The 24,088-nt window shown below is 47.3% G+C and overlaps 1 protein-coding gene across 2 annotated transcripts in view; it reads left to right on the top strand.

Moving 5' to 3' along the window:
* Window positions 1-24,088, top strand: part of ANAPC5 (anaphase promoting complex subunit 5) — a 272,988-nt gene that overhangs the window by 153,476 nt on the left and 95,424 nt on the right. For both annotated transcript variants that reach the window (XM_063964426.1, XM_063964425.1), the window contains exons 4-6: window positions 12,830-13,049; window positions 15,544-15,610; window positions 21,761-21,862. In XM_063964426.1, coding sequence (XP_063820496.1) covers window positions 12,830-13,049; window positions 15,544-15,610; window positions 21,761-21,862 — 389 coding nt within the window. The remainder of the gene's footprint in view (window positions 1-12,829; window positions 13,050-15,543; window positions 15,611-21,760; window positions 21,863-24,088) is intronic.

Raw genomic sequence — 24,088 nt, 5'->3', positions numbered from 1 at the left:
CCTGCTGGTCTGCCTTGCCCTGCGATTGGCGGCCCCAGCATGCGATTGCAAGGATTGGAGATTCTGCTAAAAAGCAAAATCTACAGTCCTTACTGAATAAGGTCCCTTGTACTCTGGTCTTCTAGAACTCTTTGACGCTCTGCTGCGTCTTCCTCTACAGCCGGATCTCCTGTCTCATGGCCCGTCTCGCTTTGACAGGGTGACTATGGAGACATCCGTCCTGAGAACTATGGGGTTCTCACGGTCAGTTATTCGTACCATGCTTAATGCCCGGATTCCTCCTTCTGCCAGGATTTATCAGTCAGTTTGGAAGACATACTTTGTCTAGTAATTGGCTTGAGGCTACTTCAACCCCAGATCTTTCAGTCTCTCAGGAGTCCTGTCTGTCTTGTAGGCAGGTCTGGATTTGTGCCTCCATTTTTACTCCATTAAAAGTACATGTTTCAGCTCTTTCTGTCCTATTCCAGCAGCAGATTGTGGTTTTTTTTTTTTTTTTTTTTTTTTTTTGCAAGGTGTCCTCCATGTGCAACCTCTATATGTTCCTCCAGTGGTTCCATGGAACTTTTTCTATTTAGTTCTTCAGGCTTTTTAGTCATCCCCCTTTGAGCGTTGGAAAACTATAATGTTATAGGAAAAGATACCTTTATATGAGGAAATCTCACTGCACGTCTGTGAGTAAGGTATATCCAACCAGTATCTAATTCATCCTAATTTTTGGTGATGGTCAATTAAACAAATTGTTGAACTGCATTTGGAGATATCCTCTGTATAAAGTTATAAGAATCGGCGTTCTGCTGACTCTAACGGCTTATGAAAAGATACCTTTATGGGAGGAAATCTCACTGTACGTCGGTGAGTAAGGTATATCCAACAAGCAGTAATCTATTGAAATTGCCTTTGGATGATTAAATGAAGAGTGACATCATTTTAAAGATATTTCGTGTTGATTAATAGTAACAGCGCTGTTGGTCCACTCCCTTTTTGATGTTTCACTAAGCAGACTTTGGTCAGATGGCTCCGATTGACTATCCACCAGGCTTATTCTGCAGCGGACCTTCCTGCCCCTTCCATGGTGAGGGCCCATTCCACACAGTCAGTGGGAACTTCTTGGGCAGTTAGATGCGGCACCTTTGTGGAGCAGCTTTGTAAAGTAGACATGTGGCCCTTTACTCATACCTTCATTACGTTCTATTCCTTTGACACTTTCGCCACCATGGATGCGACCTTTGGTCAAATGGTTCTCAGTGCAGCTCAGGAGCATACCCTTACTTTTGAATACAGCTTTGGGACGTCTCAGTAAATAAGCCTGTGTCCCTGTTAAATCGCTTTTTATGGATTTCAAAGGGGAAACGGGGCACTCACTCTGATGCACCTGGCTTGTGGGGCTATTGAACTGTTCCCCTTTTTCACCACCTGTGTGTGTTGTGCAGAGTGTGTGCTGGTCTTCTTTCTCCTTGCCTTGGGTTTGTTAACTTAACTGGACCTCTAGGTAGGGTATTGGGGGAAGAAAACCTGGGCTACTAGGAAGGGACACCAGCTCAGCCACCTATACCTAGTGTATAATGTGTCCTCTATGGATTCTAAGAATTATTTTTCTCTATCGTCCTAGTGGATGCTGGGGTTCCTGAAAGGACCATGGGGAATAGCGGCTCCGCAGGAGACAGGGCACAAAAAGTAAAGCTTTTTCCGATCAGGTGGTGTGCACTGGCTCCTCCCCCTATGACCCTCCTCCAGACTCCAGTTAGATTTTTGTGCCCGGCCGAGAAGGGTGCAATCTAGGTGGCTCTCCTAAAGAGCTGCTTAGAAAAAGTTTAGCTAGGTTTTTTATTTTACAGTGATTCCTGCTGGCAACAGGATCACTGCAGCGAGGGACTGAGGGGAGAAGGAGTCAACTCACCTGCGTGCAGGATGGATTGGCTTCTTGGCTACTGGACATCAAGCTCCAGAGGGACGATCACGGGTACAGCCTGGATGGTCACCGGAGCCACGCCGCCGGCCCCCTTGCAGATGCTGAAGACAGAAGAGGTCCAGAATCGGCGGCTGAAGACTCCTGCAGTCTTCAAAAGGTAGCGCACAGCACTGCAGCTGTGCGCCATTTTCCTCTCAGCACACTTCACACGGCAGTCACTGAGGGTGCAGGGCGCTGGGAGGGGGGCGCCCTGGGAGGCAAAATGATTACCTATAAAGGCTAAAAATACCTCACATATAGCCCTAGAGGCTATATGGAGATATTTAACCCCTGCCTAATTTCTCTAAATAGCGGGAGACGAGCCCGCCAGAAAAGGGGCGGGGCCTATCTCCTCAGCACACGGCGCCATTTCCTCTCACAGTTCCGCTGGTCAGGACGGCTCCCAAGTCTCTCCCCTGCACTGCACTACAGAAACAGGGTAAAACAGAGAGGGGGGGGCACATTTATGGCGATAATTTGATATAACAAAGCAGCTATAAGGGAGCACTTATTATAAGGCTATCCCTGATATATATATAGCGCTTTTGGTGTGTGCTGGCAAACTCTCCCTCTGTCTCCCCAAAGGGCTAGTGGGTCCTGTCTTCGTTAGGAGCATTCCCTGTGTGTCTGCTGTGTGTCGGTACGTGTGTGTCGACATGTATGAGGACGATATTGGTGTGGAGGCGGAGCAATTGCCAAATATGAGGATGTCACCCCCTAGGGAGTCGACACCGGAATGGATGCCTTTATTTATGGAACTACGGGATAGTGTCAACACGCTAAAGCAGTCGTTTGACGACATGAGGCGGCCGGACAATCAATTAGTGCCTGTCCAGGCGACTCAAACACCGTCAGGGGCTGTGAAACGCCCTTTGCCTCAGTCGGTCGACACAGACCCAGACACAGGCGATGACTCCAGTGGTGACGGTGACGAATCAACCGTATTTTCCAGTAGGGCCACACGTTATATGATTTTGGCAATGAAGGAGGCGTTACATTTAGCTGATACTACAGGTACCACTAAACAGGGTATTATGTGGGGTATGAAAAAACTACCTATAGTTTTTCCTGAATCAGAAGAATTAAATGACGTGTGTAATGAAGCGTGGGTTGCCCCTGATAAAAAACTGATAATTTCAAAGAAATTATTGGCATTATACCCTTTCCCGCCAGAGGTTAGGGAGCGCTGGGAAACACCTCCTAGGGTGGACAAGGCGCTAACACGCTTATCTAAACAAGTGGCGTTACCCTCTCCTGAGACGGCCGCACTTAAAGATCCATCAGATAGGAGGATGGAAAATATCCAAAAAAGTATATACACACATGCAGGTGTTATACTACGACCAGCTGTAGCGACTGCCTGGATGGGCAGTGCTGGGGTAGTTTGGTCAGAGTCCCTGATTGAAAATATTGATACCCTGGACAGGGACAATATTTTACTGTCGTTAGAACAAATAAAGGATGCATTTCTTTATATGCGTGATGCACAGAGGGATATCTGCACACTGGCATCACGGGTAAGTGCTATGTCCATTTCGGCCAGAAGAGCTTTATGGACGCGACAGTGGTCAGGTGATGCGGATTCAAAACGGCATATGGAAGTTTTGCCGTATAAAGGGGAGGAGTTATTTGGAGTCGGTCTATCAGATTTGGTGGCCACGGCTACAGCCGGGAAATCCACCTTTCTACCTCAAGTCACTCCCCCACAGAAAAAGGCACCGACTTTTCAACCGCAGCCCTTTCGTTCCTTTAAAAATAAGAGAGCAAAGGGCTATTCATATCTGCCACGAGGCAAAGGTCGAGGGAAGAGACAGCAACACGCAGCTCCTTCCCAGGAACAGAAGCCCTCCCCGGCTTCTACAAAAGCCTCAGCATGACGCTGGGGCTCCTCAAGCGGACTCGGGGATGGTGGGCGGTCGTCTCAAAAATTACAGCGCGCAGTGGGCTCACTCGCAGGTAGATCCCTGGATCCTGCAGATAATATCTCAAGGGTACAGGTTGGAATTAGAGACGGATCCACCTCGCCGTTTCCTGAAGTCTGCTTTACCAACGTCCCCCTCCGAAAGGGAGACGGTTTTGGAAGCCATTCACAAGCTGTACTCTCAGCAGGTGATAGTCAAGGTACCTCTTCTACAACAAGGGAAGGGGTATTATTCCACTCTTTTTGTGGTACCGAAGCCGGATGGCTCGGTAAGGCCTATTCTAAATCTGAAGTCCTTGAACCTGTACATAAAGAAGTTCAAGTTCAAAATGGAGTCACTCAGAGCAGTGATAGCGAACCTGGAAGAGGGGGACTTTATGGTATCCTTGGACATCAAGGATGCGTATCTCCACGTTCCAATTTACCCCTCACACCAGGGGTACCTCAGGTTCGTTGTACAAAACTGTCACTATCAGTTTCAGACGCTGCCGTTTTGATTGTCCACGGCACCTCGGATCTTTACAAAGGTAATGGCCGAGATGATGATTCTTCTTCGAAGAAAAGGCGTATTAATTATCCCATACTTGGACGATCTCCTAATAAGGGCGAGGTCCAGAGAACAGCTAGAGATGGGATTAGCACTGTCTCAAGAAGTGCTAAAACAGCACGGGTGGATTCTGAATATTCCAAAATCCCAGTTAATGCCGACAACTCGTCTGCTGTTCCTAGGGATGATTCTGGACACGGTTCAGAAAAAGGTTTTTCTCCCGGAGGAAAAAGCCAAGGAGTTATCCGAGCTTGTCAGGAACCTCCTAAAACCAGGAAAGGTGTCTGTACATCAATGCACAAGAGTCCTGGGAAAAATGGTAGCTTCTTACGAAGCAATTCCATTCGGCAGATTCCACGCAAGAATTTTCCAAAGGGATCTGTTGGACAAATGGTCAGGGTCGCATCTTCAGATGCACCTACGGATAACCCTGTCTCCAAGGACAAGGGTGTCTCTTCTGTGGTGGTTGCAGAGTCCTCATCTATTGGAGGGCCGCAGATTCGGCATACAGGATTGGATCCTGGTGACCACGGACGCCAGCCTGAGAGGCTGGGGAGCAGTCACACAAGGAAGAAACTTCCAGGGAGTATGGACGAGCCTGGAAACGTCTCTTCACATAAACATTCTGGAACTAAGAGCAATATACAATGCTCTAAGCCAGGCAGAACCTCTGCTTCAGGGAAAACCGGTGTTGATCCAGTCGGACAACATCACGGCAGTCGCCCATGTGAACAGACAGGGCGGCACAAGAAGCAGGAGTGCAATGGCAGAAGCTGCAAGGATTCTTCGCTGGGCAGAGAATCATGTGATAGCGCTATCAGCAGTGTTCATCCCGGGAGTGGACAACTGGGAAGCAGACTTCCTCAGCAGACACGATCTTCACCCGGGAGAGTGGGGACTTCATCCAGAAGTCTTCCACATGCTGGTAACCCGTTGGGAAAGACCAATGGTGGACATGATGGCGTCTCGCCTCAACAAAAAACTGGACAGGTATTGCGCCAGGTCAAGAGATCCGCAGGCAATAGCTGTGGACGCGCTGGTAACGCCTTGGGTGTACCAGTCGGTGTATGTGTTTCCTCCTCTGCCTCTCATACCAAAAGTATTGAGAATTATACGGCAAAGAGGCGTAAGAACGATACTAGTGGTTCCGGATTGGCCAAGAAGGACTTGGTACCCGGAACTTCAAGAGATGATCACGGAAGATCCGTGGCCTCTACCTCTAAGGAGGGACTTGCTTCAGCAGGGTCCCTGTCTGTTTCAAGACTTACCGCGGCTGCGTTTGACGGCATGGCGGTTGAACGCCGGATCCTAATGGAAAAAGGCATGCCGGAAGAAGTCATTCCTACTTTGATTAAAGCAAGGAAAGAAGTAACCGTGCAACATTATCACCGAATTTGGCGAAAATATGTTGCGTGGTGCGAAGATCGGAGTGCTCCGACGGAGGAATTTCAACTGGGTCGATTCCTACATTTCCTGCAATCAGGATTGTCTATGGGTCTCAAATTGGGATCTATTAAGGTTCAAATTTCGGCCCTGTCGATTTTCTTTCAAAAAGAATTGGCTTCAGTCCCTGAAGTCCAGACCTTTGTGAAGGGAGTGCTGCATATACAGCCTCCTGTGGTGCCTCCAGTGGCACCGTGGGATCTCAATGTAGTTTTGGATTTTCTAAAATCTCATTGGTTTGAACCACTAAATAAGGTTGATTTGAAATATCTCACTTGGAAAGTGACCATGCTTCTAGCCCTGGCTTCTGCCAGGAGAGTGTCAGAATTGGCAGCTTTATCTTACAAAAGCCCATATCTGATTTTCCATTCGGACAGGGCAGAACTGCGGACTCGTCCGCATTTTCTCCCTAAAGTGGTGTCAGCATTTCATCTGAACCAGCCTATTGTAGTGCCTGCGGCTACAAGTGACTTGGAGGACTCCAAGTTACTGGACGTTGTCAGAGCATTAAAAATATATATTGCAAGAACAGCTGGAGTCAGAAAATCTGACTCGTTGTTTATATTGTATGCACCCAACAAGATGGGTGCTCCTGCGTCTAAGCAGACGATTGCTCGTTGGATCTGTAGCACAATCCAACTGGCACATTCTGTGGCAGGCCTGCCACAGCCTAAATCTGTAAAGGCCCACTCCACAAGGAAGGTGGGCTCATCTTGGGCGGCTGCCCGAGGGGTCTCGGCATTACAACTTTGCCGAGCAGCTACGTGGTCAGGGGAGAACACGTTTGTAAAATTTTACAAATTTGATACTCTGGCTAAGGAGGACCTGGAGTTCTCTCATTCGGTGCTGCAGAGTCATCCGCACTCTCCCGCCCGTTTGGGAGCTTTGGTATAATCCCCATGGTCCTTTCAGGAACCCCAGCATCCACTAGGACGATAGAGAAAATAAGATTTTACTTACCGATAAATCTATTTCTCGGAGTCCGTAGTGGATGCTGGGCGCCCATCCCAAGTGCGGATTATCTGCATAAATTGTACATAGTTATTGTTAACTTATTCGGGTTATTGTTGTAGGAAGCCATCTTTCAGAGGCTCCGCTGTTATCATACTGTTAACTGGGTTTAGATCACAAGTTGTACGGTGTGATTGGTGTGGCTGGTATGAGTCTTACCCGGGATTCAAAATCCTCCCTTATTGTGTACGCTCGTCCGGGCACAGTACCTAACTGGAGTCTGGAGGAGGGTCATAGGGGGAGGAGCCAGTGCACACCACCTGATCGGAAAAAGCTTTACTTTTTGTGCCCTGTCTCCTGCGGAGCCGCTATTCCCCATGGTCCTTTCAGGAACCCCAGCATCCACTACGGACTCCGAGAAATAGATTTATCGGTAAGTAAAATCTTATTTTTTCATTCTGTATAATTATGAGTGGAGAGAACACTCCGTGATGTCTTTGCTCAAAGTGTACATACTTTTTTATTTCTCATACGTCCTAGAGGATGCTGGGGACACCATAAGAACCATGGGGTATAGACGGGATCCGCAGGCGACATGGGCACTTTAAGACTTTGAAAGGGTGTGAACTGCCTCCTCCCTCTATGCCCCTCCTCCAGACTCCATTTTTAGAATTGTGCCCAGGCATACTGGATGCACTTTGAGGAGCTCTACTGAGTTTCTCTGAAAAGACTTTGTTAGGTTTTTTATTTGCAGGGGGGGCTAATGGCAACCGTCTCCCTGCATCGTGGGACTTAGGGGAGAAAAGTCAGACCTACTTCCAGTGAGTTTAAAGGCTCTGCTTCTTGGCTACAGGACACCATTAGCTCCTGAGGGTTTGGAACACTAGGTACGACTAGGGGTTCATTCCCAGAGCCCGCCGTCACCCCCCTTGCAGAGCCAGAAGTCAGGTGAGTAGAAGAAAATAGACTTCAGTGAGTCTGAGGTACCGCACAGCGATCGCGCTGCGCGCCATGCTCCCACACACAGCGGCACTACAGGGTGCGGGCCCTGGGCAGCATAAAGCGCCTCATATGAGACTGGCAAAGTGTGATATGAGCGCCTAGGCACTAAATCCTTACCCCCGCCAGTATTATTATTTAAAAAAATAGCGTGGCTGAAGCGCGCCATTAAGGGGGCGGGGCTTAGCCCTCACAGCTCTCATCAGCGCCATTTTCTCTTTACAGAGCTGCAGAGAAGCTGGTCCTTCCTCACCACTGCTGTACAAGTAACAGGGTGCAAAAACGGGGGGAGGGCACAGTTAATTTGGTGCAAAAATACGTTATTATAAACGCGCTGCAAGTCTGAGGCATTAAATTGAAGTTTCAGAACCGGGATAAGCGCTGGGTTGTGAGCTGGCAAACTCCCTCTGTGTTTCTCTGACAGGCTTTACTGTGGGTCTGTCCCCTATTTGCCCAGTGTCTGTGGGTGTCGGTACACGTGTGTCGGCATCTCTGAGTGCTCTTCCCAGGAGGAGACTGTTAGGGACAGAAACGGCTGTGGGAGTGACCCTGTCAGCACCGCCGACTCCTGATTGGATAAATGTTTTGAATGCTAATGTGGCTCTTATTAATAAGAGATTAGATAAATCTGAGTCTTGAACAAGGCATGGAAGAAGTCTGTGGAGGATGTGTTATCACAGGTCCAGACCCCCTCGGGGTCACATAAACGTTCGTTTGCTCAGTTGGCAGACACAGATACCGACACGGACGCTGACTCCAGTGGCGACTGTAGTGATACCAGATTAGACCCAAAATTGGCAAAGAATATTCAGTACATGATTGTAGCAATAAAAGACGTGTTACATATCACTGAGGACCCTACTGTTCCTGATAATAGGGTCTGTATGTATAAGGGAAAGAGACCTGAGGTAACGTTTGCTCCCTCTCATGAACTGAATACCCTTTTTGAAAAAATGTGGGAAAATCCTGACAGTTTCTGATTCCCAAAAGGATTCAGTTGGCGTATCCGTTCCCCTCTAGGGATAGAGAAAAGTGGGAGTCACCCCCCATTGTGGACAAGGCACTATCACGATTGTCTAAAAAAGTGGCTTTACCGTCGCCGGACACGGCAGCCCTTAAGGATCCTGCGGATCGTAGACAGGAAAATACGTTAAAATCCATTTACGTCACCACAGGTACACTACTCAGACCAACCGTTGTATCTGCGTGGGTGAGTAGTGCTATCGAAAAGTGGGCAGATAACTTGTCATCTGATATAGATACCCTAGATAGGGATAGCGTCCTTTTGACACTGGGTTATATCAGAGACGCTGCGGCCTACCTAAATGAAGCGGCGAGAGATATTGGCCTTTTGGGGTCAAAAGCCAATGCCATGGCGGTTTCAGCTAGGAGGGCATTGTGGATTCATCAATGGAATGCTGATGCTGACTCTAAGAAAGCTATGGAGTCTCTCCCATATAAAGGTGCTGTCTTGTTTGGTGACGGTCTCGCTGATTTGGTATCTACGGCTACCGCGGGTAAGTCGTCTTTTTTTCCTTATGTTCCTCCACAACAAAAGAAAGCTCACTGCTTGCACATGCAGTCCTTTCGGCCAAATAAATACAAAACAGGCCAAGGTTACTCCTTCCTTGCTAATAGAGGAAGAGGAAAAGGTAAAAGCTCTACGGCCGTGGCAGGTTCCCATGAGCAGAAGTCCTCCCCGGCTTCTGCCAAATCCACCGCATGACGCTGGGGCTCCTCTGCGGGAGTCTGCATTGGTGGGGGCACGTCTGAAGCTCTTCAGTCAATTCTGGGCTCATTCGGCCCTGGACCCATGGGTTTTAGAAATAGTGTCCCAGGAGTACAAACTGGAGTTTCAAGATGAACCCCCCCTTGACAATTTTTCAAATCTGCCTTACCAGCTTCTCTTCCGAACAGGGAGGTAGTATGCGATGCAATACAAAAGTTGTGTCTAAATCAAGTCATTATCAGGGTTCCCCCGTCACAACAGGGAGAAGGCTTTTATTCGAGCCTGTTTGTGGTCCTGAAGTCAGACCACTAAAAATGGTAGTGACTCCTCCCACTTTGGCGCTAATCCAATGCTACACTTTTTGCAGGAACTTCTATTTTCTCAATAAAATGTAATTTACCGGCTTGATGTGAATAAAATATAAATTTAATACTACACCATGATTAAAAGTGAGACAAAAACAGAACCCAACATGGGAAACAGAGTCCTACCAAGATGATAATCGGATCCGCAGGTGTTATGAATGCAAGGTATTTCCCGGGAACAATACCCTGCTTGTGGCTCCGTCAGGCGTGTTCCCCAGTGGTCCCTTTCACAGTCGAGGATGTCCAGAAGCACAGGAAAGTACTGGAAAGCAGGTGCCGACGCGTTTCGGGACATCAAAGTCCCTTTTTCAAGGCTCGGTCAGACCAATTCTGAACCTAAACTCCCTCAATCTTTACCTAAGAAAATTAAAATTCAAGATGGAATCTCTCCGAGCAGTGATCTCCAGTCTGGGGAAAGTGGATTTCATGGTGTCGGTCGACATAAAGGATGCCTACTTACACGTTCCCATATATCCTCTGCATCAGGCTTACCTGAGGTTTGCTATTCAGGATTGTCATTACCAATTTCAGACGTTGCCGTTTGGGCTGTCCACAGCTCCGAGGATTTTCACCAAGGTAATGGCGGAAATGATGGTTCTTCTTCGCAAGCAAGGAGTCACAATTATCCCTTACTTGGACGGTCTCCTGATAAAGGCGAGATCCAAAGACAAGCTAGTGCAGGACATTGCGCTCTCCCTGACAGTGCTGTAACAACATGGTTGGCTCCTAAACTTGCCGAAGTCGCAGTTGAATCCGACGAAACGGCTGTCGTTCTTGGGAATGATTCTGGACACAGAATTACAGAGAGTTTTTCTTCCAGAAGAAAAGGCTCTGGAAATTCAGAGTTTGGTCAAACAAATTCTGAGACCACCGAGAGTATCAATCTATCAATGCACTCGATTGCTGGGGAAGATGGTTGCGGCCTACGAGGCCATTCAGTTTGGCAGATTCCATGCCAGAGTGTTTCAGTGGGACCTATTGGACAAGTGGTCCGGATCCCATCTGCACTTGCACCGGAAAATAATCCTGTCCTCCAAGACCAGAATCTCACTCCTGTGGTGGCTGAACAGCTCTCACCTCCTAGAGGGACGCAGGTTCGGGATCCAGGACTGGATCCTAGTAACCACGGATGCGAGTCTCCGAGGCTGGGGAGCAGTCACACAGGGGGAAACTTTCCAGGGAAAATGGTCAAGCCAGGAAGTTTGTCTACACATAAACGTTCTAGAGTTAAGGGCCATTTACAACGGCCTTCTGCAAGCGGAACGTCTTCTTCGCAACCTGCCTGTCCTAATCCAGTCGGACAATATAACAGCAGTAGCGCACATAAACCGCCAGGGCGGAACAAAGAGCAGAATGGCAATGACAGAGGCCACAAAAGTGCTCCACTGGGTGGAAAGACATACAAGCGCTCTGTCGGCAAACTTCATTCCAGGAGTGGACAACTAGGAAGCAGACGTTCTCAGCAGACACGATCTCCATCCAGGGGAGTGGGGTCTTCATCAAGAGGTCTTCACAGAAGTGACAAGTCTTTGGGGAATTCCTCAAATAGACATGATGGCATCTCGCCTCAACAAGAAACTTCAGCGATATTGTTCCAGGTCGAGGGACCCTCAAGCAATAGCAGTGGACGCGCTGGTGACACCATGGGTGTTTCAGTCGGTGTATGTGTTCCCTCCGCTTCCACTCATTCCAAAAGTGCTAAAGATCATAAGAACAAAGGTTCAGGCGATCCTCATTGTTCCGGATTGGCCAAGGAGGGCTTGGTATCCAGATCTTCAAGAATGACTCATAAGAGATCCCTGGCCTCTTCCTCTACGAGAGGATCTGTTACAGCAGGGGCCGTGCATACATCACGACTTACCGTGGCTACGTTTGACGGTTTGGCGGTTGAACGCCGGATACTAGCCCTAAAGGGTATTCCCGGTGAAGTCCTTCCCACTCTTCTTCAGGCTAGAAAAGGAGTAACGGCGAAACATTATCACCGTATTTGGTGAAAATATGTGTCTTGGTGTGAATCCAAGAAGGCTCCTACTGAAGAATTTCAGCTAGGGCGTTTTCTTCATTTTCTGCAAGCAGGTGTGGATGCGGGCCTGAAGTTAGGCTCGATTAAAGTACAAATTTTGGCCTTGTCTGTTTTCTTTCAAAAACAATTGGCCTCCCTTCCAGAAGTTCAGACTTTCGTGAAAGGTGTTTTGCACATCCAACCTCCATTTGTGCCCCCAGTGGCACCATGGAGTCTCTGCATTGCAACTCTGCCGAGCAGCTACTTGGTCGGGTTCAAACACTTTTTTTGCCAAATTTTACAAGTTTGATACCCTGGCTGATGAGGACCTTATGTTTGGTCAGTCGGTGCTGCAGAGTCATCCGCACTCTCCCGCCCGTTCTGGAGCTTTGGTATAAACCCCATGGTTCTTATGGTGTCCCCAGCATCCTCTAGGACGTATGAGAAAATAGGATTTTAATACCTACCGGTAAATCCTTTTCTCTTAATCCGTAGAGGATGCTGAGCGCCCGTCCCAGTGCGGACTCTATCTGCAGTTATTAGTTATGTTGACACACAGGTTGTGTTATGTTATAGTCAGCCTGTTGCTGACATTGTTCATGCCGTTGACTGGAGTTCTGTTAAATGCCATGTTGTACGGCGTGTTTGAGGTGTGAGCTGGTATGTATCTCACCTTCGTTTAACAATAAATCCTTTTCCTCGAAATGTCCATCTCCCTGGGCACAGTTCCTATAACTGGAGTCTGGAGGAGGGGCATAGAGGGAGGAGCCAGTTCACACCCTTTCAAAGTCTTAAAGTGCCCATGTCTCCTGCGGATCCCGTCTATACCCCATGGTTCTTATGGTGTCCCCAGCATCCTCTACGGACTAAGAGAAAAGGTTTTACCGGTAGGTATTAAAATCCTATTTTTTTCATTTATTTTAGGATTGTTTCTTCGTCACATGATCTTGGCCTACAATAAACTTTCCTTCAGCCAGGTGTACAAATTGTATACCTCACTGCAGAATTACTTTCAGAGCAATAAGGGCAAGACTGCTTCAAAGACAGAAAATGAGGAGGCAGAGATGGAACTCACTAATACTGAGGAGGAGGAAGATGATGAAGAAAGAAAGATGGAGAAAGAAGATCTTGATTTCCCTATTGTGTAAATTGACTGAGAATTATGATTTATGAGTTATTTTCAAACTTCATCCTATTTATCTACTTCATTTCGTTCTGGGGTTTTCAGATCATTTTGACTTTTTAAATGCAGTTAATTCAAAAGCACATTGCAATCCAGAGAATATTGAAATTCATAATGAGTAATTTTTTTTTTTATTATGTCGATCTTAAATTGATTAGATCATTCTTGGGCTATGGTATTTCTGCATAGTAGAAGCTTCCATTGGTGAAAGCTTTCTTTGAGTGAACATTAGAAATGTATAATTTACAGAAACTTATAGGCCCTACACACTGGCCGATACCACTGAAAGATTTAAACGATCTCGTTCAGTAATGAACGAGTTATCGTTCATATCTTTCAGTGTGTATGCACCAATGATGAACGTTCATCGTTGGTGCTGGCTCGTTTAAACATGCAAATCAATATGGACAGTCTCGTCCATATTAGCATGCAGTGCTATGGAGCCAGGTGACGGGGAAAGTGAAGAAATGTCAACCCCCCTGGCCGCCGGGTTGCCCATAGGGCACCTCGGTGGCACATCGTGATGTGTGTAGGGCCCATTAGTGTTACATTCTGAAAGAGAGGTCATTTAGCAACGTAAATCTCCTTGTTAAGGCATCCATACACCTTGATGGTCTGACCAACTCCTACTTCCCTGTCTGCAAACAAAACACATGCCCTATGTGCAAAGAGGCAGAAGAGTCTGAAGGGACACATCATAATCTTGTAAACATCACTTTAGAAGTCCAGCATCCTACCACTTTGGAACATGACCGTGGTCAACACACATATTGTCGACAAAAGTTTTGTATTTTTTAAATGTAAATTCTTTAATCAATTCCCATCCACGTGGACTACGATCGGGAATAGTAACCTTGCCTGAAGCATGGTGAGCGTACACGTTTCCACTAATTGGTTTATATATGGTAAAATTATACAAAATAAAAAAGCTTGGGTCAACCATTTTCATGTCAACATTTTATCCCTGTTGACCTTTTGTACCTATAGACCTTTTGCACGTTGACCATTTGTGGTCAATCCATTGATTGTCTATATTTTTAATGTAGATCTATTGAACCATACCCCTTTGGAACAACTCATTTCATTCTGCTTGCTTTGGCCTAATTTATTACTTAAATTCTCCTGATAGATTGGGAAGATTGGTCTGTCTTGCTTGCAGGTGTATGTTTTAATGTTTGCTGTGTATTTAACATAATGCTCCTAGAAATTATTTTTGTGTGTATTTATATGGCAACAAAATGGCTCTGCAGAGCCTAACAAAGTACATACATAAATGAGCAAAACAAGAAAACAACGACTTACAGTACAAGACACTGTAGGACAAGTACATGGTATATAAACATTCTGCATTCGAGTACATTACCCTGAAATAATCATCAGAAACCTAGTGTTAGGTGCCATTGTAGGAGTATGGAGTAGAAGATAGTAAAAGAAAGAGAAGGTAAAACACATGACTGGAGAGGTCTCTGCTCATGAGAGCTTACATTCTAAAGGGGAGGGGCAGACCGTAAGCACGGAAAAAAGTGTTAGGATGAGAGATGAATAGGTTTGATGAAAGGAGGGTCTTGAGTGCCAGTTTGACGTTTTTTTGGGGAGAGTCTGACAGGGAGAAAGTTCCAGGGGTAGGGAGCACCACAGGAATGTGCCTTTCTGCCATATTGCAACTGGAAGATACAATTGCATCCCTCTGCACAGTATGGAAAGCCCATGAAAAGTAGCAAACCATTTATCTGATTTCAGTCCTTTAATTTTCACAAATTGAAATCTAATTTCAGTATACTAATACCCCTTTTACACTGCCAGCTATAACACAGGTTATTTAACATAAGCGTGCATAACCCGTATTGCTGCTCGGTGTAAAAGGGTCGAGTTGGAAAAATCCGAGTGACCCGGTATTCCAACCCGGCAAACTGTGCAGTGTAAACAGGAGCCCGGTAGCATTGACCCGGCTTCCCGTTTACAGTGAATGTATGGGCGGCGTTTGGAGATACCTCCCGCCGCGTCATCGGTGACATCACCAATCCGTCAATATGCAGGGTTGGTGCCGGCAGTGGGAAAGGAGCCTGATGCGGGTAGCATCTGTATTGGGTTCCCAGCTGTGACCCGCGATTTTAATGTAAAAGAGGTTTTAGTTTGCTTGTAAGCCTACTGTATATTTTACAGCTAATATCAGCTCTTGCAAACTTCTGTTCTTCACAAGCCCCAGCTCTTTGCTCTGTAAAGCTCTGCTGTCTACAGGAAGCTGTGATGTGCGTGTACAAACTTTATTCAGCACTGGCCATTCGGGATTTGTCAGTTGTTTTTTCTTCCAGGGTAAAGCATTTATAATAACCACTTGTCTCTAATCAGAGTGACTCTTAGGAAATGGATGATTATTTTTTTGGTATTTAACTAGAATTAGTTTTTCTTTTTTCCTTTCACAGTGAAATTCTTAAACGTTCTTTTTGTACTCTAGAGAGGAAGACTTGGCGTGCAATGGACCTCTGTCCCAAAAACAGGCTGAATATTTCCTAGCTCAGCAGGTATATCTGTTCCAAATAAAAATGTAACTTTTGGGTAAAGTAAATAAATATGTTCTCAACAAAACTGGCACAATGTAAAGAAGGGAAGACTGCTGACAACCAAAGGTTAATGTTTTTTGTTTTTTTTGTTTGAGTATATTTAACTACACCAATTTTTTTTTCCTTCTTGTCAAAATTGCCTATTTAAACTTTGGTGTGCATAGCTATTAACTACAGTTCAGGGTACCACCACAATTGTGTAGTTACTTACTTTTCTTGTTTTGCAAGGTCTCTGTGACTATAGAAATTGTCTAGTTCTGTATTCAAATGATCAGCACAATGGGGGAATAGTAGAATCATTTATTGTACACATTTCTCTTACGTCCTAGAGGATGCTGGGTACTCCGTAAGGACCATGGGGTATAGACGGGCTCCGCAGGAGACATGGGCACTCTAAGACTTTGGCTGAGTGTGAACTGGCTCCTCCCTCTATGCCCCTCCTCCAGACCTCAGTTAGATCCTGTGCCCAGAGGAGACTGGATGCACTGCAGGGGAGCTCTACTGAGTTTCTCTGAAAAGACTTTTGTTAGGTTTTTTATTTTCAGGGAGCACTGCTGGCAACAGGCACCCTGCTTCCTGGGACTGAGGGGAGAGAAGCAGCCCTACTTTACTAATAGGCTCTGCTTCTTAGGCTACTGGACACCATTAGCTCCAGAGGGTCAGAACACAGGTGTCGTCCTCGCTGTTCGTCTCGGAGCCGCGCCGTCGTCCTCCTCACAGAGCCGGAAGATAGAAGCCGGGTAAGTATATGAAGAAAGAAGACAACATAGGCGGCAGAAGACTTCAGTTCTTCAGAGAGGTACCGCGCAGAGGTCGCGCTGCGCGCCATTGCTCCTGCACACACACAGGCACAGCAAGGGCGCAGGGGGGGGGGGGGGGGCGCCCTGGGCAGCAATAATGACCTCAAATAACACTGGCACCATTGTTAGATACTGCAGAGGCATTATATTATAAAACCCCCGCCAGTATAAAAAAATGAGCGGGACCGAATCCCGCCGTCGAGGGGGCGGGGCTTGATCCTCCAGCACTAACCAGCGCCATTTTTCTCCACAGCATGCTGCAGAGAAGCTGCTCCTGGACTCTCCCCTGCTGAACCAAGTAACGGGACAAAAAACGAGGGGGGGCACATTTATTTGGCGCAAATCATATATATAAAAAGCGCTATATAGGCTGGGAGTGTTTTCATTGTCTAGTGGGGTTGGGTGTGTGCTGGCATACTCTGTCTCTCCAAAGGGCCTTATTGGGGGGCTGTTCCCATATTCATATATCCCAGTGTGTGTGGGGTGTCAGTACGTGTGTGTCGACATGTCTGAAGCGGAAGGCTCGTCTAGGGAGGATGCAGAGCAGATGGTGGTGGTGTCTCCGTCGGCACAGCCGACACCTGATTGGTTGGACATGTGGAATGTGTTAAATGCTAATGTGACTTTATTACATAAGAGATTGGACAAAGCAGAGTCCTAGGACAAAGCAGGGAGTCAATCCATGGCTTTGACTGTGTCACAAGACCCTTCAGGGTCCTATAAACGTCCCTTTTCCCAGTCCCAGGTAGCAGACACTGATACCGACACGGATTCTGACTCCAGTGTCGACTATGATGATGCGAGGTTACACCCAAGAGTGGCCAAGAGTATTCAATATATGATTATTGCAATAAAATATGTTTTGCATATCACAGAGGACCCTTCGGTCCCTGACACGAGGGTCTGCATGTTTAAGGAAAAGAAACCTGAAGTAACGTTTCCCCCATCTCATGAGCTGAACGCTTTATTTGAAAAGGCTTGGGAAACTCCAGACAAGAGACTGCAGGTTCCCAAGAGAATAATTATGGCGTATCCTTTCCCCTCGAAGGACAGGTTATGGTGGGAATCCTCGCCCACGGTGGGCAAGGCCTTAACGCTTATCCAAAAAGTTGGCGCTACCGTCCCCGGATACGGTGGCCCTAAAAGATCCTGCGGATCGCAGGCAGGAAACTACCTTAAAATCAATTTACGCGCTTACGGGAGCCCTACTCAGGCCTGCAGTAGCGTCGGCATGGGTTGGTAGCGCAGTTGCAGCGTGGGTAGATAACTTGTCATCGAACATTGACACCTTTAGTTAAGGATAGTATTTTGTTGACCTTGGGTCACATTAAGGACGCAGCGTTATATATGAGAGAGGCTGCGCGATATATTGGGCTGTTGGGTTCACGAGCCAATGCCATGGCAGTTTCTGCTAGAAGGTCCCTGTGGACCCGTCAATGGTCGGGTGATGCTGATTCAAAGAGACTTATGGAGGCTTTGCCTTACAAAGGTGAAGTTTTATTTGGGGAGGGCCTCGCGGACCTGGTTTCCACAGCTACCGCGGGTAAGTCTTCTTTTTTGCCTTATGTTCCCCCACAGCAAAAGAAAACACCTCAATACCAGATGCAGTCCTTTCGGCCGCATAAGTTCAAAAAGGGTCGGGGCTCTTCCTTCCTCGCCAGAGGTTAGAGGTAGAGGGCAAAGAACACCAGGAACAAAAATACTCCCCGGCCTCTACAAAATCCACCGCATGATGCTGGGGCTCCGCTGGGGGGAGTCCGCACCGGTGGGGGCACGTCTTCGTCTCTTCAGCCAGGTCTGGTTTCAGTCGGATTTGGATCCTTGAGTGATCGACATTGTATCCCAAGGCTACAAACTGGAGTTCGAATATGTGCCTCCACACCGATTTTTCAAATCGGCCTTGCCAGGTTCTCCCCCAGAGAGGGAAATAGTTTCAGCTGCCATACAAAAGCTGTGTCAACAGCAGGTGATTATCATGGTTCCCCTAGGACAACAGGGGAAAGGGTTTTATTCAACCCTATTTGTGGTCCCTAAGCCGGATGGCTCGGTCAGACCAATCCTGAATCTAAAATCCCTAAACCTATATTTGAAAAGGTTCAAATTCAAGATGGAATCTCTCCGGGCAGTGATCTCCAGCCTCGAAGGGGGAGATTTTATGGTGTCACTAGACATAAAGGATGCTTACCTTCATGTCCCCATATATCCTCCTCATCAGGCGTACCCGAGATTCGCTGTACAGGATTGTCATTACCAGTTTCAGACGTTGCCGTTTGGGCTTTCCACGGCCCCGAGAATTTTCACCAAGGTGATGGCGGAAATGATGGTGCTTCTGCGCAGGCAGGGGGTCACAATTATCCCATACTTGGACGATCTCCTGATAAAGGCAAGATCGAGAGATCAGTTACTAAAGAGCGTGTCTCTCTCCCTTAGAGTACTATAACAACACGGCTGGATTCTAAATCTGCCGAAGTCGCAGTTGGTTCCGACGACTCGGCTGTCATTTTTGGGCATGGTTCTGGACACGGAAAAAAAGAGGGTTTTTCTCCCAATGGAAAAAGCCCAGTAACTCAATGGTCAAGGACCTGCTGAAACCAAAAAGAGTGTCAGTTCATCAATGCACTCGAGTATTGGGGAAAAATGGTGGCGGCCTACGAGGCCATTCCAATCGGCAGGTTCCATGCAAGAACTTTTCAGTGGGACCTTCTGGACAAATGGTCAGGGTCCCATCTACAGATATATCAGAGGATAAGCCTGTCCCCGAAGGCCAGGTTCTCTCTCCTGTGGTGGCTCCAGAGTGCTCACCTTCTAGAGGGTCGCAGGTTCGGCATTCAAGATTGGGTTCTTGTGACCACGGACGCGAGCCTCCGAGGATGGGGAGCTGTCACACAAGGAAGAAATTTTCAGGGAATATGGTCAAGCCAGGAGGCTTGCCTACACATCAGTGTGCTAGAATTAAGGGCCATATACAACGACCTGCAACAGGCGGAGAGTCTTCTTCGCAACCTACCCGTTCTGATCCAATCAGACAACGTCACAGCCGTGTCGCATGTAAGCCGCCAGGGCGGGACAAGGAGCAGAGCAGCAATGGCAGATGCCACCAGGATTCTTCGCTGGGCGGAAAATCATGTAAGCGCTCTGTCAGCTGTCTGCATTCCGGGAGTGGACAACTGGGAAGCAGACTTCCTCAGCAGACACGATCTCCATCCAGGAGAGTGGGGACTTCATCAAGAGGTCTTTGCAGAAATAACAAGTCGTTGGGGACTTCCTCAAATAAACATGATGGCGTCACGCCTCAACAAAAAGCTTCGGACGTATTGTTCCAGGTCAAGGGACCCTCAGGCAGTGGCGGTGGACGCACTAGTGACACCGTGGGTGTTTCAGTTGGTCTATGTGTTCCCTCCACTTCCACTCATCTCAAAAATATTGAGTATCATAAGACGAACAAGAGTGCAGACAATACTCATTGTTCCAGATTAGCCTCGAAGGGTCTGGTATTCAGATCTTCAGGAAATGATCGCGGAAGATCTGTGGCCTCTTCCTCCCAGGGAGGACCTGTTGCAACAGGGGCCCTGTGTGTTCCAAGACTTACCGCGGTTACGTTTGATGGCATGGCGGTTGAACACCAAATCCTAGCTAGGAAAGGTATTCCGGGGGAAGTCATCCCTGGTCTAATCAAAGCTAGGAAGGAGGTAACGGCGAAGCATTATCACCGTATCTGGAGGAAATATATCTCTTGGTGTGAGGCCAAGCATGCTCCTACGGAGGATTTTCAGCTGGGGCGTTTTCTCCACTTTCTACAGACAGGAGTGGATATGGGCCTTAAGTTAGGCTCTATTAAGGTGCAGACTTCGGCCTTATCTATATTCTTTCAGAAGGAATTGGCTTCTCTCCCAGAAGTCCAGACTTTTGTAAAGGGAGTGCTGCACATCCAACCTCCTTTTGTGCCCCCAGTGGCACCGTGGGACCTTAACGTGGTGTTACGGTTCCTTAAATCACACTGGTTTGAACCTCTTCAAACGGTGGAGTTAAAATTTCTCACTTGGAAAGTGGTCATGTTGTTGGCCTTGGCATCTGCGAGGCAGGTGTCTGAATTGGCGGCTTTGTCTCACAAGAGCCCCTATCTGATTTTCCATGTGGATCGAGCAGAGTTGAGAACGCGTCCTCAATTTCTACCTAAGATGGTTTCGTCGTTCCATATGAACCAACCTATTGTGGTGCCTGTGGCTACGGGTGACTTGGAGGATTCCGAGTCCCTTGATGTAGTCAAGGCCTTAAAAATGTATGTAGCCAGGACGGCTCGAGTTAGGAAAACAGAGGCACTGTTTGTCCTGTATGCGGCTAAGCATACTATTGCTCGCTGGATCTGTAACACGATTCAGCAGGCTCATTCTACGGCGGGATTGCCGTTACCAAATTCGGTAAAGGCCCATTCCACTAGGAAGGTGGGCTCTTCTTGGGCGGCTGCCCGAGGCGTCTCGGCATTACAGCTGTGCCGAGCAGCTACTTGGTCGGGTTCAAACACTTTTGCAAAGTTCTACAAGTTTGATACCCTGGCTGATGAGGACCTCATGTTTGCTCAATCGGTGCTGCAGAGTCATCCGCACTCTCACGCCCGGTTTGGAGCTTTGGTATAATCCCCATGGTCCTTACGGAGTCCCCAGCATCCTCTAGGACGTAAGAGAAAATAAGATTTTAAACCTACCGGTAAATATTTTTCTCCTAGTCCGTAGAGGATGCTGGGCGCCCGTCCCAGTGCGGACAAATTCTGCAAGGCTTGTATATAGTTGTTGCTTACATAAGGGTTATGTTACAGTTGTGATCAGTCTCGGGCTGATGCTGTTTTATTCATACTGTTAACTAGTTTGGTATATTTCATGTTGTACGGTGTGTATGGTGTGGGCTGGTATGTATCTCGCCCTTAGATTAACAAAAATCCTTTCCTCGTACTGTCAGTCTCCTCTGGGCACAGTTCTTTAACTGAGGTCTGGAGGAGGGGCATAGAGGGAGGAGCCAGTTCACACCCATCTAAAGTTTTAGCGTGCCCATGTGTCCTGCGGAGCCCGTCTATACCCCATGGTCCTTAGAGTCCCCAGCATCCTCTACGGACTAGGAGAAAAAGATTCACCGGTAGGTTTAAAATCTTATTTTTATTCTCATCTGGATGACCACTGGAGTTCTAGTATTATTACACAGATTCATGCTTCAGGCTCTATATATTATGGGTGAATGTTACTAATTTATTATTACTGTGTGGTTGCACAAAGCCACTGTTGCTTAGGTGCCTTCACCATCAATTTATTATGTTTTCCAGGCCTCATTACTAAAGAATGATGAAAGTAAAGCTCTGTCACCTGTCTTGTTACAAAAAGAGCTGAACAATTTGTTGAAGTTTAATCCAGATTTTGCAGAAGCGGTAAGTCTATACACCTTTTTTTTACAAATGAAGAAAATGCATACAGATGTGCCCAAATACACCATATAGCCCTGCAGGATTGAGGATTGAATGTACCTAATAGGCCCTACACACTTAAAGATTTTACTAAATGATATGAATGTTCTTGTTCATTAATGAACGAGAACTCGTTCATATCGTTCAATGTGTAGGCACCAACGATGCGCGTCCCGTGCTCGTTCATCGTTTGTGCCGGCATCACCCCCCCCCCGCCGAGTGTGTAGGGCCCTTAAAACAGCTCCCTTTTATGAGTGACCCTCATCCTGCATCATAATCTGAGACTTTATAACAATTACTTTCTGACCAAAAACCAAGATACACTATCTGTGAACTAAGATGCAAGATTAAGGAAACAGTAGCAAAAGTGAGGTTTATTTCTATTACGTCCATGGGGATGTTGGGGACACCAAAAGAACCATGGGATATAGACGGATCCGCAGGAGACATGGGCACTTTAAGACTTTCAAAGGGGGCGTGACCTGGCTCCTCCCTCTATATCCCTCCCCAGACTCCGTTTAGAAAATGTGCCCTGCGAGATGGAGGCACTCGGGGGAGCTCTTAGAGTTCTCTGAAAAGACTTAATGTTAGGTTTTTTATTTTGGGGAGATCTGCTGGCTACAGACACCCTGCTTCGTGGGAAAGAGGGGAGAGCAGTCTTAGACCCACTTCTAATGAGTTTCAGGGCTCTGCTGCTGCTAACAGGATGCCTTCAGCTCCTGAGGGGAGATGAACGCCGGGCTCTCCTGGATGCTCGCTCCCACAGCTTGCCGTCTCACCTCTTCAAGCCAGAAGTCAGAAGACAGGTGAGTATGTGAGGAAAAGACATCTTCTCTTCAATAAAGACGGCATATAGAGGTACCGCGCAGCATGATTTGCTCAGTGCGCGCCAGGCTCCCGGACTGTACACACCACTGGGTGCAGGGCGCTGGGGGGGGCCCTGGGGAGCTAAAATTACCTCATAAATAAGGCTGGCATAGCTGTACAGTGCCCTGGCACTGCCCGCAAACCCCCGCCAGGATAAACATGTAAAAATAAGCGGGAAGAAGCGCGCCATATTGGGGGCGGGGCTTCTTCCTCCCGGCTCACTCGGAGCCATTTCCTCCTCCAAGCAGCAGCGCTGGTCCTTCCTCACAGCAGACAAGTACCAGGGGCTATAAAAATGAGGGGGGGCAGAGTATTTCTATACAGATATATAGCGCTGCAGCTCTGTGACACTTGAGAGTGTTTTCAGACCTGCACTTTGGCGCTGGGGTGTGAGCTGGCTCCTTTCCTTTTGTTCCCTCACAGGCTTTTCTTTGGGTGCTGTTAGAGAGACAACATGTCTGAGGCAGAATTTTCCTCTCAAGGGGATAATTTATTGGGGACACCAAATGTTTTGGAGGTCCTGTCGGCACCGCCGACGGCTGATTGGTTAACTGCTTTAAATGCTAATGTTACACTGTTAAACCAAAAGTTTACTGAATCTGACTCTCAACTGCAGATTTGGAAGAAATCAGTAGATGACGCTTTATTTCAAGGGTCACTGAAACGTAGTGTTGACCAATTAGATGACACAGATACCGACACGGACTCTGATACCGGTGCCGATTATGCTGATTCTAGGTTAGAGCCTAAATTGGCTAAGACTATTCAATATATGATTGTGGCTGTCAAATACATATTACGTATTGACGAGGACCCCTTTACACCAGAAACGAGGGTCCTTATTTACAAAGAAAAGAGACGCTCGGTTTCTTTTCCTCCTTGTTTTGAGCTAAATGACCTTTTTGATGGCATTTGGAATACACCTGATAAGAAATTTCTCATTCCTAATAGGATCAAGGTGGCATACTCCTTTCCCGCAGCGGTTAGGGATAACTGGGAAATACCACCCACAGTAGACAAAGCCCTAGCACGCTTGTCTAAACAGGTAGCGCTCCCTGCGGCTCAGTCGACGACTCTTAAGGAGCCGGCTGATCGTAAGCAGGAGGCTACTTTAAAAGCTATTTTTACTACCACGGGGACGCAGCTTAGACCGCTTATTGCGTCAGCGTGGGTTAGTAGCGCCATTGAAAAATGGGCTGAAAGTTTATATGCGGATTTAGATACTCTGGATAGGGATAGCATCCTAGTGACGCTTGGTTATGTCAGGGACGCGGCTGCGTACTTGAAAGAGGCTGCAAGAGATGCTGGCGTCCTGGGGGCTAA

This window comes from Pseudophryne corroboree, chromosome 1 (genome assembly GCF_028390025.1).
Source record: "Pseudophryne corroboree isolate aPseCor3 chromosome 1, aPseCor3.hap2, whole genome shotgun sequence".
NCBI lineage: Eukaryota > Metazoa > Chordata > Amphibia > Anura > Myobatrachidae > Pseudophryne > Pseudophryne corroboree.
The sequence above is the reverse complement of the archived record's forward strand: the minus strand, read 5'-3'. Positions and strand labels throughout refer to the sequence as shown.